Below are 13614 nucleotides of genomic sequence, written 5' to 3' on the forward strand. Positions count from 1 at the left end.
AACCCATATTACCCCTCACCAGAAGAGGCGACGAAAACCCGCCGACAAAACACGGGAAAGAGGAGCCAGAGCAACAGGTTCTGGATACCATTGGGGTCTAGACTTCGGCCAAGGAAAAAGTTTCCTTCCTGCCACCACCACAAACGGTGCTAGCTTCGTCCAGTGGTGACTAAGGGCGCTGCTGCCGACCGGACGGCGAATATTGCATCATCGTAGCGGTCGTGCCTCATTAATCCTACATTTCAACCTTCCCTAACACCTTCCACTTTCTTACCACGCATGACATAGCAGTCTGAGACATGGCGAATCACAGATGGGTCGTGGGTTTTCACTCGGGGCTTCCTCTGAAGCCGTTGCCTCTCCGTCGCGACGTTCTTTTATATGTGGCCTCCGGAGGCTCAGACCATCGCCATATCTAGCGGTCCTAATATATGACAGGGGGCGAGGACAAAGTCGCCTGTGTTATGGGAGATTCGCGTAGTTTGCATGCGTTGCGGAATTTCGTGGGGGGCGGGACTTTTTCGGAATAATATTTCCCTTCATATGAAACGTGTTTGATATACTATGACAGCCCAGCGGACGCATTCAGCACGCTATAATAACTCATAATTAAATCTCACTGCCGCTGTTTCATTGTCTTTACCGGATCGGAAATGACTTTGAAATGATTCATTTGAGGAATTCCGATGACATGTATGATGTTTTAAATGTGGATTAAGCGGAGAATTAACACATATACTGGAAATAGCCCATGTTATTCTTTTGACCGGACACTCGTTTCATTTCGTGAAATTCCTACGTAAATATCATACGCGAGGCGCGTTGTTTAAATGTTGTTTTGAAAAGTTGGGACGTCCCGTGTTTCGAGTCGGGAACCGCTCTTATAATTCCTTTCGCGCAAGTAACAGGAGATGTAAAGAAATGCGAGAATTAAAATGCAATTACCTCGTAATGTCGCAGTTTAATCGTCACTGTCGCAACACAGTTGTTTTGGCAACGCCAATACTACGGTCGCCTGGAGACCAGCTGATTTGGCCCACGCCGCCCGTGAACTACCACTTCCTGAAGTAATTGACTGAATATTTCTCTTCGTTTTAGGTAACATTTTAAGATTATCGATTATAATGAATATATTTTCTTCCAGATCGGTTGCGTAGTTCTGTAGCAGGAGATAGGCCTAAGCTGAAGCAGCGGCTTAAGGAATAGTCCAAGCCTAGTGGCCGAGGCTCTCGATTTTTATAGATGACATTATCTGCAGCTTCCATATCTGTTATTTTAGTTAGGATTTTAAGATTCTCTATTAAGATTAAGCTATTTTCCTTTACGAAGCGTTCCAGAGTAGTAGCAGCAGATAGGCCTAAGCCGAAGCAGAGGGAGCCGAGGCTCGCGGTTTTATAGATGACATTATCTCCAGCTTCCATATCTATTATTTTAGTCAGGATTTTAAGATTCTCTATTAATTTTAAGCCATTTTCCTTTACAAAGCGTTCCAGAGTAGTAGCGGCAGATAGGCCTAAGCCGAGGCAGCGGCTTAAGGAATAAGCCTAGGCCTAGGAGCCGAGGCTCTCGGGTTTTTATATGCGACATTATCTGTATTGCCGTGGGAAGTGTGAAGCTATCTGACATTGCGTGGGCTGTTGGGTGGGACGGTTGATCTTTAGAACCCACAAGATGGACTGAAAATGACCAGGCCTACATCACCTAGCCTAGCCTAGGCTGTAGCCTATAGGCCTAAGTAAGACTGTATCCTAGCCCTAGGTTTAAGGTGGCATGTAGTCTAAGTCAGATTAATCCTGAACCAAGGTAGACTACGAATTTAGGTAAACCATGTTAATTAGATTACGTATAACTCATTAATATCACCATATTTTTTATGCTTGTAGGCCTAAGCATAGACAACATAGGCTAGGCCCTCTTAGCCTATGACTGTAACCTAGAAATAAAATTTTGACCTGATGACGTTCGAAGGTGATTTAGGGGTAGTTTACTGAACAGGGCCGCAGCCTGTTCCCTTTCCACTCCCTCCAAATGGAAAAATATATAGGATAAAAGTTGTTCATCATATGCGCATCGGGTCCTGGTTGTTTTGGCCGGAAGTCATTTAGGCTGTAACATCCAAACTGGCAAGCGGCCAAAATGGGTGTATATAACACTCTGATCCCCGAGGGGCTAGTACTCAACACGGCGTCCCGAGGAGTTTCCGCTGTGTCTTACAGCGTAAACTTCACATCGCCTAAAGTTGTGATGGCCTAACAGGTTCACAGCCGAAAATAGTTGGGCCTAATCATCCCGAACTTGCAAACCACTTAGGCCACCTAGTTTTATGGAGGAAAAGTACATTTTTCAAAATCAGCAGTTGATGTGAACTCTGTCACACAGTACCTTACTTCCGTAGTTCTTAAGATGGCTCTACTGTGGTCCCTGGATCCCCCTACTATTATGGGAAATTTAAACCCTGCCAATTGTTTGCCCAGTTGACTGAAATCACTCCCTAGGCCTCTTGATTTTTTAAATGCAACCAGTCAGAACAGTATGGCAGATATACCCTCACTCTGATCCCAATCCAGCCATTCTTTCCCATACCAGCCTCTGAAATGGAAGCACATGACGTAAATGCTTTTTATACTGTTACATAAGATATTGCTTGCGAATGCAAGCTGGAACAGCCGTTAACTTTCAAACAAGGTAGTTAGTTACCGACAGCAGGGGGGAAGCCCTGCCCACTCGTCGGTCTGCACTCCACTTTGCTTTCAGCTGCTGTTGTGTGAAGACGTCTGATACTATAGTGTAGGCTAGGCAAATTGAGTACCCCTGTACAGTACACATCTGATTCTTGTTTGTTTCTATTGAATTATCATAGTCAAATTGTATTGAATTATCATAGTCAGATTGCATTGAACCTCCAGAATTTGCTGATAATAATTATATTGTACTGTATATGTATAGAATATACTGTACTGTAGTGTAGGGTGGGCTACCGTATACGTACGATTGTACTGTTTACTATAGTGTGGGCTAGGGGAACTTCAAGTTATTTATTTATTTTTTTTTTTCAGAAGCAATGGGGTTTTTGCAACCTAACCCCATCATAAATGGGGACATACCTGTACATAAGGTGATGGTAATACGTACCTGCTATGTAGTATGGGGTAGAAGCAGCTCCACTGAAGATAGAACAAAAAAAAAATGAGGATGCTTAGATAGATGAGTGGCATGACAAGAGATAGGATAAGAAAGTCATTGAGAGGAGATGATGAACAAAATGTTGCAGGAGGGATCATAGAAATTGAATTTCTAGGAACATGAAGGAGGCTTAAGAGAAGATAGAGAGACTGCTTTTGAGAAAATACAATAGACAGGAATAGCCAAATGACAGATACAAGATAGGAACACCTGAAAAAGATCAATTAAAAACAGTGACCCAAACAGGGATTAAGTAAGGAATATGATGATGATTCCAACCTGCAGTGAAGGTTACTCATGCATAAAAGGCTCTGATTTGCATAAATACAAAATATACAAATTACTTTTTGAAATTTATTTTTTTTTATTAATACATAAAACTGTGGAAAGTCAGCCATTTCATGACATTTTCTTAATTTGCAGAAACTGCATTCGGTATTTAAAACATGGCTGCGTCTCGACCTCTTGTTTTTGTCACTGGAAATGCTAAGAAATTGGAAGAGGTTGTAGCCATTCTTGGAGATTCTTTTCCTTTCAGGTAAGAGGTAATGTGTATTCTTTTCCTTTCCCATAAACGGTATTGTGCTTCATCATTTCCTTCCTAGGTTTGTAGCAATGTTAAACTATCCCCCAATATTTTTCTATGATTGTGGCCATATTTTATGATCAAGTTTGTTTCCAGGGGAATACAAACCATTGCCTTTTATAGGAATATCTTTCAGCATGAGCCTGAATCAGGCAAAAACTCGCTGACAAGGTAGTTAACCAGGTGGAGATGGGAGATGAAATGGGGGGGTTATATCCCTCACTTTTCTTTTGGTTGTGAGGGAAGAACATGTGCTACACCCTCTTCTAACTGGTTGAAAGCTTGGCTGTAGTTGAGTGTACACTCATACTTTACTGTGTTTTGGTTTGTTATTTTTTGTATTTTTTGCTGGTACAGTATTTGTTTTTTATGCCAGTCAATAAAAAACAAGAAATATGTTGCTGCGAGATATGTGGCATCCCTTGTGGGTATTTCATGTTGCCCAAAGCTATAGACTGGGACATTGCCATGTATTAATTCCTCAATTATGAGTTCAAGCTCCTCAGGCTCATGAATTGCAAACAGCATTTGTACATCAGGCTTTCTTTCTTGAGTAATTTACTTTTAAAATTTTCCAAGAGCTCAAAATTCTTGCTGTAATAAACTTCCCTCTTCTGGAATGAAGTGGTTCAAATTTCTACCTTTCAATAAATAAGGTACAAATCTTGCATTTACACAAAAACATTATGGAACAATCCTTGAATCCCAAAAAGCCTGAGCCTTTCTCTGTATTTTGCAATATTGCATTAAGTTTGGATTCCTGCCTCACTGTAGAATAATCTGTTTCACTGACTTTGAACACATGATGAGGAAAATAACGTTTTTCCTCCATCAGGTGAAGTAATTTTTTTTTTATCAAATACTACATCAGCTAAATGTGCCACACTAAAAGGTTAGGTTCTGTGGTATGTTTTTCAATTTTTGTTTTGGGGAACCACCATAGCTTGTCGGTAAAAAGAAATGTGGGATACACTTTTATTTAATGGAAGTACATGTATGGAAATTCATGAAGGCAGCCATGTAAATGACTTTTGTTAATTTCTTTGGGGAGCAGCAGGTGAAGTATGTTAGGTAAAGGTTTCTATGTTAATAACTCATGGAGATGTTTGAAAAATCTTAAATGTGTTTTGCCATCAGTGTTTTGTAGTCAGTTCACCATTGTTCATATGTAATAGCATAAAGCTGTATTCCTTTTTAAGATGTCTGATTCAAAATACATTTCATTTGCAGAGTTGTCAGTCAGAAAATTGATTTGCCCGAGTACCAGGGTGAAGCTGATGAAATTAGTCGTTTAAAGTGTCAAGCAGCAGCAGAACTCATTAAGGCACCTGTTATTGTAGAGGACACATGCTTGGGTTTTAAAGCACTTGGGGGACTTCCAGGTTAGTGTAAATTTTTAGCAGTAAAAGTAATATCTTGACAATACAAAGTGTCTGAATTTTTATAGGTAATCTTTTGAAACATTGTCAGCCAATTTATACCATGCTTGGTGCTAGAACTGTTCAGGTCAACAATATGGAATTCTCAGTTTGGCAATTATTATTTTCCATCTTACACTAATTTTTAATTCTCACCACTTTTCCAGGTTTCTGTTATACAGTATCCCTCTTATTTGTTATGCCAGAGTCTTAACTTTCTCTCAACCTATTTTTATTTAGGTTTGGGCTTCAGAAGATAATCAAGTTTCTAATACTGTACTGTCAACTGTCACCTGAAAAAATAAATTAGTTGTGGGTATAGCTTATGATTTGTGATTGCAGGTGATATGATTTGTATTTTAATGACTAGTACTTAAAGAAACCTTAGATTCTGTATCCACGTAATACACAGTGGCTCACAAGTCATGCTGCATATTGAATGTCTTGTTAAAAACCAATAATGCTTGCTTATAAAGCTCAATAATTTTCCAATAGAATACCTAGCCTTTAGATATTCATTTAAGTATCCAAAATGTACCATTATATACTTGTACACTTCATTTGTTATTAGAAATAAATAAATGTGCAAATAATATTCATTGATTAGTACTTCATGTGAATTCTTTTCTTTGGCAGGCCCTTACATAAAATGGTTTTTAGAAAAGCTTGGTCCTGATGGGCTTCACAAAATGCTTGCTGGGTTTGAAGATAAGGTAAGATGTTCCTTTTTACATGTGCAGTATCTTGAGTTTATATTTATAACTGATAAAATCAGTGCAACCTGTTTTAGGTCATTTGTACTCCCTTTACTAGAATACTGTTCTCTGTTGTGGATGTCTGCTTCTGCCAGAGATTTATCTCTTTTAGACAGAGTGCTTCGTGATGGTAGGTTTCTGTTTCCTAATAGTAGTAGGTAGGGGTCTCTTGTTTGTCACTTTTTCTTAAGTTGTAATTCAACAGAGTTCTTTCACATTCACAATTGATCCCTGGTCCTCTTCTCTGCCAAGAGCAACCAGATTTGCTGAACAGCAGCACCAATATGTAGTCAATGTGCCTCACTGTTGAACTTCTCAGTTCCAGAGATCCTTTATTCCTCACATTGTTGGACTGTGGAACTAAAGAAGTTCAAGAGAAGGTGCAATGCATTGCTACCCTAATACTATTCTCCTTGCATTTAATACATTTTTATGTATTTGTTAATTTATTTTTTTCGTTTTAATAAGTGGGACCTCTTCTTTCTGTATTTCCCTTTACCTCCTCTTACTTCTTCCTAGTGAACACCATATTCTGAGGAAGCTTGAATTTCAAGTCAGTGGCCCCTGTGGGCTTGTTCTAAATAAACAGGTTTCATCTTTTGAATAATAATATTATGTATAAATTAGAGGTAAGGATGAATCCTACCTACTCTTAAAGATAGCTATATCTCTGTGCTGAAAGGCATGTCAGCATTGAAAACACAATATCACTTGGATGACTGTCTAGTTCACCTGTTCTCCGCCAGATGTGTTTTGAATATTTTAGCTCTCATCAGAATTCTTACCACTACAGAGGGCAGTCATCGGTATTTCATTGTTTTGGCTGTTGGTTGCTTTCAGTGAATTGGTAATTGTGCATTTGTTTCTTAGGATGTCTCCCACAGGAAGCAAGGCCAAAAAACATCAGGTTCTGCAGAAATGATTTTTGTGTTGGCTGAATGTTTAATTTTGAAAATTGGTAGACACTGTGCTGCCTACAGGGGTAGAGAGCATGATCTTGAGAACTGATATGACAAATGTAGGGAAGAGAAGTGAAGCAGGCACAGTACTTGGTCAGGACAGAGATCTGCCATTTCTCCTCTTTCTCAGGGCAGCCCCACTCATCATAGTCTGGTGTCTTGGCAAAATTGAAATGCTGTTTTGATGTTCATGCTGAGTTCAGGATCATCAGTCCCTGCTTCATGACAGCTTTGGGCATCATTCAGAGTCACTATTCATGCGTCAGATTCATCAAGCACACCTTCAAACTCATTACATGACAAATCTTTTGGCTTACTCAACAAAGCCTTTAAAACTTTTGAGGAACATATAACCCATCCCCTTGCAGATGCATGGGTTTTCCCAACCTTTCAAGGTCAGCCATATTTTGTCAAATACACTTTTCTAGGGATTGTATGTAAGTCCACATTAATTCTGGGCCTGGGCACTAGAAAATGTTGCGACTCACAGCTTCTTTCGCAACAGGTAGACAAATACAGGTCACAAATTATGTAGGAGAAATTACAGAGCACAATAACAGGTAGTCAGAGGATGATGCTACAACATAGTAACCCTGAACTCTCACATTTAAACAAATATAATACAGTAAGAAATAACTAAAGATGATAATCAACAGTTCCTTAAGAGACATAAATAAATTTGAAATAAGTAGTTGTAAACCATAATTTCAATAGAGAGTTAGACTGGTGTATTAGGTTTTTTAATATTTAAAATTGATTATTCATGTACTCTTACAGGGAATATAGTTTGCATACAAATATATGTAAATAAAAATATTTGTGTATGTAGATAACTACCTTAACTATACTCCGTAAGCATATGTGCAAACAGAACCCAAACATATTTACTCAAACATCTTTTATAAACATTTTGATAAAACTTTTACTTTGCTTTTTCTTGTCATGTTAAGCACTTGGGGGAAAAGGAACGTCAGTTAACTAACAGAATTCCCTATTACATTGTACTTTTTTAAAAGTGCTGCTGGTTCTATATGTTATCTATCAAAATCCAGTATTGACAGCTGGTTTTTTGAGATTTAGTAGTTACTAAACTTGAGAATTGCATGAAAAATGCAGATTACACAACTCATCTCATAGGACAAATTTATAGTACTGTAGTATTCCAGTATAAATGTTAATAAATTTTGTCGATGGGAAACAAATCTGCATGATGGCATCTCAAAATTTATAATTTTTCTAAGAGAAAAATTTATACTTTATGTAGCATTACTAGTTTTTATACGATCAGTTCTGGTTTGGACTGGTGTATTTAATCCCCAGGTTTCACATCTTTTTCTCTAACCATTTAGTTAAGAGTATGTTGTTCTTTGCATCTATTTCTTCTTTACAGTCAGCTGAAGCTGTGTGTACCTTTGCTTATTCTTCTGGAAGACCAGAAGATGAGGTGTTACTATTTCATGGCCGCACCCGTGGTACAATAGTAGAACCTCGAGGAGAACATAAATTTGGATGGGATCCTTGTTTCCAACCCAAAGGTAAAGATTAATTTTTAAATTTATTATTTATTAAATAATGTAAATACAGCTGGTACAAATATCCTTCCTAAAAGGGTTCATAAAGCCTAAGTCTTACTTTATTTTACTCTAAGATTTCAGGATTTTTAAGCGTGGCTATAAATTCAGTACTTAAGAGTCTTTGATTTCTCTGTTTGCAGTTAGACTAATTAGATTTCCTGTACAGTAATACCTCACACAAAATTAAAAAACGACTCAAGTTGAACAAGCCCTTTAAAAACCACCTATAAACCTATAATCAAATCCATAATGTTATTAATACATGCACAGTAAGCTGGTCGAAAGTTACACATTTTACTGTCTTTTCAATAAATTTATACATAATTGTATGCATAAAATGTAAAGGAAAAAAATGACGTACTGCACATCATTGTACTCTTTGCCATATTGTAAATGGTAGCAATCTTTTCACTGTTTTTGTAACATTTTACCATAGTCACTTTATTTTCCAACAGTACAATGTTACACTTCGTAGCATCAACAATGGGAACTTTCTTTGGAGCCATGAGACTAATTAAAAACACAAATAGAATGCAGACAAGACATTTTAACATTCACTGCCTAATGCCTAGAACTTGCACCACCACACAGCCAAACATCATGTACTACAATAGTATTTTTTATGTTGCAAAGCTTCTAAATGGTTTTATTCCATGTATTTTTCATAAACGATTGTACACTATATATGTAACTTCACAATATTATTGAGGTTAAACCATTAGCAATATGTTTTATTACATTAGATTTTGGCTTTGTTTAATATTGTTAAAAGATGGAAGAATGAAATCAGGGAGGAAAGGATTGACTAAGCAACCTAAACAAAGCTTATGGTGACTAGAAAGGAAGCAAAGAAAAAGTATAGTTGCTCACGATTGCAAAATGTACCTTGAATGAATTATTTTTGTTGTCCAAATTATAAGAAAAAATGGGGAAGAGATCAAAGGGAGCATCATGTTATGGTTGAAGGGTAGGCCTTAGAAGATGTATTAAAAGTATTTGAGAGAGCAGTAAGAAATGCTGTAGAGTAGCAACAACTTAGATGAGGATTGTTAGACTACTGATAAATATGTTTCCCATTAGGAAACTGAAAAAAATTTATGAATGCACAAGGCCTGTACTACTTTATGCAGTAACGATTAGGGCACTAACAAAGATATTTAAGGGAATTTAGAAAAGGTATTGCTACATAATACTAAGATCCACAGCTGGAAGGTGTGAGAAAATCATATTACGTGTCAGAAAATTGCGTAAAAGTGTGGTTTCTAACAGCTTGAAAACTGATTGAGATTTAAGAGATAGGTTTGGACATGTGATGAAAAGAGATGAAGAACAATTTAGTAAGTACATAAGTGGCAGATTACAGCCAAGCAGGAAGGTCCAGAGTCACAGAAAAGGGACACAGATGAAGACCTTGAACAGATGGGAACTTTGCCAGAAAGTGCACATCAAGACAGAGGGAAGAGATCTCATCTCTAGTTTAACTCCATAGGGGGAAAATTGGAAAGGAAACAGACATAATGATGACAGTTAAATTTTTTATTCTTTCTAACAACATCATGGTTTATTTCTAGCGATGATAGTTTGTCGTCCTTCCCCAGTCAGAATAATAAATTATTACATCATTATTTTTTATCTACATCTGTTAAAAGCCTCTGTAAATTCCTATCAGTTTACATGTAGGCATGTTTAATTGTATGTTAACCTGGGCATGTGAACTTGAAAAGGCAATAATATGAAACTGAATGTGAAATACAAAACCCTTCAGATATAGTAAAATAATTGAAATTCATACTTTGATAATTTCAGGTTACACTCAGACATATGGAGAACTAGAAAGGGATGTTAAAAATAAAATATCTCATCGTTACAAAGCTTTAAATGCTCTTCGAGAATACTTTATGGGGGAAGAAGGAAGAGCCTTGCTAACCAAGGAGCTTGGAATGGAAACCAGTGCCACAGATTAGACAGCAGAATTACTTGAAGTAAAATGTTTATTCTTTCTAACATCGTCATGGTTTATTTCTAGCTGTGATAGTTTAATGTCATTCTTCCCTAGTCAGAATAATAAATTATTACATCATTAATTTTTTTTATCTACATCTGTTAAAAGCCTCTTTGTAAATTCCTTATCAGTTTACATTTAAGCATGTTAATTGTATGTTAATCTAGGCATGTGAACTTGAAAAGGCAATAATGTGAAATACAAAACCCTTCACATATAGTAATATAATAGAAATTCATACTTTGATCATTTCAGGTTACACTCAGACATATGGAGAACTAGAAAGGGATGTTAAAAATAAAATATCGTTACAAAGCTTTAAATGCTCTTCGAGAATACTTTATGGGGGAATAAGGAAGAGCCTTGCTAACCAAGGAGCTTGGAATGGAAACCAATGCCACAGATTAGACAGCAAAATTACTTGCCATGGATTAGACAGCAAAATTATTTGAAGTAAAATGTTAAGAAACTGATACCTTGTGTTATTTTTTGTTGTTGTTGCCCACAATGAAAAGAAACTCTAAAACTGATACTCATTACAGTGAGCACAACTTTGCCTTTAACTATTTGTCTCTTCCTTTTAGTCTCCCATCTAGCCTTCCAACAAATTTCAACGTTTGTTTTCTTTACTTCTCACTTAGAAAATCTTTCAGGCAAGTCTTATGAGCACTTAGAAATATGACAGGGTAGTCTCATGAAATTGCTTGATATAATTTATAAAGAGAACTAAATACTGTATACAGTATGTATATATTAAATACACTATACACTAATAGCTCGGCTTCCATTGCTAATTTGCTCCAAGATTTGCAGCTTAAATAAAATCAAATCCTTTAAAAAACAACCTATACGTCATATACACCTGTGAGTAACCTCATATTGTCGCTAATACAGTAAATTGTTTGATAGTTCAACATTTTTATTATTTTTAATAAATATATCTTCAAGAATGTACAGAAAAAAAAAATTAAACATACCTGATGGGTAACATCAATGTGTTTCAAGGCCTGGAAGAGGAGAAGGCTACGTTGATGACATCTAAAGCTAATTCTCTTTGGTGTTTGCGGGCTGCTGCAAAAAGTGTTTGATGCTGCCTTAAACTCTGTTATGCTTCTTTTCATGTAGGTCATTCTTTATGGAACAACTGAGTTGTGACATGACCTTATAATCTTGACAGTGTTCAGCATAGGGATCCATCTCCACAAAAAAGTGCAAGGCCTTTCTCAGTGTATGCAGAGGCCTGTTGCATGTTGATGGAGAAGCATCGTGGTTCTGGTTCTTATTCCTGGCCCTTTTTATGGCACTACTGCTTGTGGAACACCACCAATTCCTCAACCATCAGCGGGTACTTGTCTGCCTCCAATAACGAGATGAAATTCCCCGCCTTGGAGTCCATTATCAGCTAACTACCAAGGCTTTTTCATGTCCACACCTTTGCAAAGCCATTGAAATTGTGAAAAAATTTAGGTCACAGCTTCTTCCAAATACCATTCATACTTGTGGTCAAAACTTCATTCTAAATAGGACTGTTTTGTAGATGTTTGAGGTTTCTCAATAAACCAACAGCAGTTTTAACTTGTAGTCACCCACACAACTGCCTCTCCATATAAGGATCAAATGGTCTTTTATGACCTTGAAGCCTGACATTGCCTTCTTCATGGACATGAATAAATGGTCTGGTATTTTTCCTTCTAGTAAAGACCAATCTCAGCTATAGTGAATATCTTCTGAAAGAAATTGCTGTTGCTCAATCATCTTTGCCAAAATGATAGGAAATTCAAAACTGCTAAATCTGTCAACGCACTTTTGCCTAGTTCACTGCTTGAACTACATAAATCATCCTAAACCTGCTTTGAATTCTGTGTCTTTCTCATCACTGAACTTCTTGATGTCTTCAAGCAAAGAAAATCCTTTCGTCTGAATCAACAGCTGGCTTATTGTGATATACTGTCTGCTGTTCAGCCCAAAAAGAAAGAAGATATTCCATTTTTTTTCATATTTTACTTGTAAAGGACTTTTTCTCATATTTGATATGGGATAAATCTGTGCCTTATTGTGAACAATGTCAGTACTGTTGTCAGACTTGAGCCAAAAGCATGAACTATGACAGCAACCTTTCCACTCTCTTCATGGAATTTTGTAGCCACCTTATTTTATAACAGTAAAACCTTCTTTGGAGCCATGGTTACAAATATTAAAAGTCACATAGTTCAATGTACATGAGGCTGCAAATAACTCATACAGTATACTAGAATTGTTTGAATAAACTTCCAAAACCAAGGCCACCAAGCAGCCAAAATCTGAAGTTATTACAGCTGAATGTCATGTAAATAAGATGATATTTTTAAGCTTTTGAATAATGTTCTTAACACTTTTAAGCTTTTGAATGTTCTTATCTTATACATTTTAACATTTATATAATTCTGCACTTTGTTCTGGATTTTTTTTATTTTCATGGTCTTTAATATATGGTTGCATAACCATAGTACGGGTAATCTCTCCCGTATCGGGTTAATACATCCAAGACCTGCTAGATAATGGAAATACTGTATTTGGATGTAAAACAGCAACTAAGTACCTTTACTCCCCTTACCTTGTCAATACCACATAATTGTATACACTAAATTTACTTATAAACAACAAACAAGACACTTTTGTATATTTGTAAACAACACAGAATACACTGCACACAAAATAAAAACCAAACTGCAGTATGCTGCAAAACAAAAAATTAACTCCTGCAAGACATTCTGAAACTTATTCCATTATTATTATTATTATTATTATTATTGTTGTTGTTGTTATACTTTGTTCAACAAGACCACCAAGCCACAAATTACGAGGCTTCCCAGAAGGATTTGTTCTCAAAAGGGAAGTGAAAGTTGAACCAATGTACAGTTAAAAAAAGTTAGATAGGTGGTAGCAGATCAAAAAAGGAAAACTCTGCAGATGAAGAGTAACAGGGAAAATTATACACCCGAGGATAAATTGGAGGGTGCATAGAACCTTTAAGTCTACAGCTCAAGGCAAACTGCATGTGGAAGCCCACATGCTTCTAAACACAGGTAGAGTGGCCAAAAGATATACTGAACATCAATTTCTTAAACTGAAACCTGATACAATCAGTAAATTGGCAT

At 36.8% G+C, this 13614-nt stretch overlaps 2 protein-coding genes across 5 annotated transcripts in view; one reads left to right on the forward strand and one right to left on the reverse strand.

Moving 5' to 3' along the window:
- The window catches only part of LOC136833298 (transcription initiation factor IIA subunit 1-like), an 18947-nt gene extending 18532 nt beyond the window's left edge, over nucleotides 1-415 (reverse strand). For both annotated transcript variants that reach the window (XM_067095239.1, XM_067095238.1), the window contains exon 1: nucleotides 275-415. In XM_067095239.1, the coding sequence (XP_066951340.1) occupies nucleotides 275-301 (27 nt within the window). In that variant the 5' untranslated portion in view covers nucleotides 302-415. The remainder of the gene's footprint in view (nucleotides 1-274) is intronic.
- Nucleotides 416-537: 122 nt separating this feature from the next.
- Nucleotides 538-10950, forward strand: LOC136833299 (inosine triphosphate pyrophosphatase). 3 transcript variants are annotated; one of them, XM_067095242.1, is made up of 7 exons: nucleotides 958-1098; nucleotides 3607-3721; nucleotides 5000-5151; nucleotides 5824-5900; nucleotides 8292-8436; nucleotides 10282-10457; nucleotides 10733-10950. In XM_067095242.1, the coding sequence occupies exons 2-6, from the start codon at nucleotides 3630-3632 to the stop codon at nucleotides 10437-10439; spliced, it is 624 nt and encodes a 207-aa protein (XP_066951343.1). In that variant the 5' UTR covers nucleotides 958-1098; nucleotides 3607-3629; the 3' UTR covers nucleotides 10440-10457; nucleotides 10733-10950. The 3 variants fall into 3 exon arrangements, with proteins under 3 accessions (XP_066951341.1, XP_066951344.1, XP_066951343.1); XM_067095240.1 differs by having other exon boundaries at nucleotides 538-1098; nucleotides 10282-10950; XM_067095243.1 differs by having other exon boundaries at nucleotides 809-1067; nucleotides 10282-10950.
- The last annotated feature ends 2664 nt before the right edge of the window (nucleotides 10951-13614 follow it).

This window comes from Macrobrachium rosenbergii, chromosome 51, assembly GCF_040412425.1.
Source record: "Macrobrachium rosenbergii isolate ZJJX-2024 chromosome 51, ASM4041242v1, whole genome shotgun sequence".
In the NCBI taxonomy this organism is placed as follows: Eukaryota; Metazoa; Arthropoda; class Malacostraca; order Decapoda; family Palaemonidae; genus Macrobrachium; species Macrobrachium rosenbergii.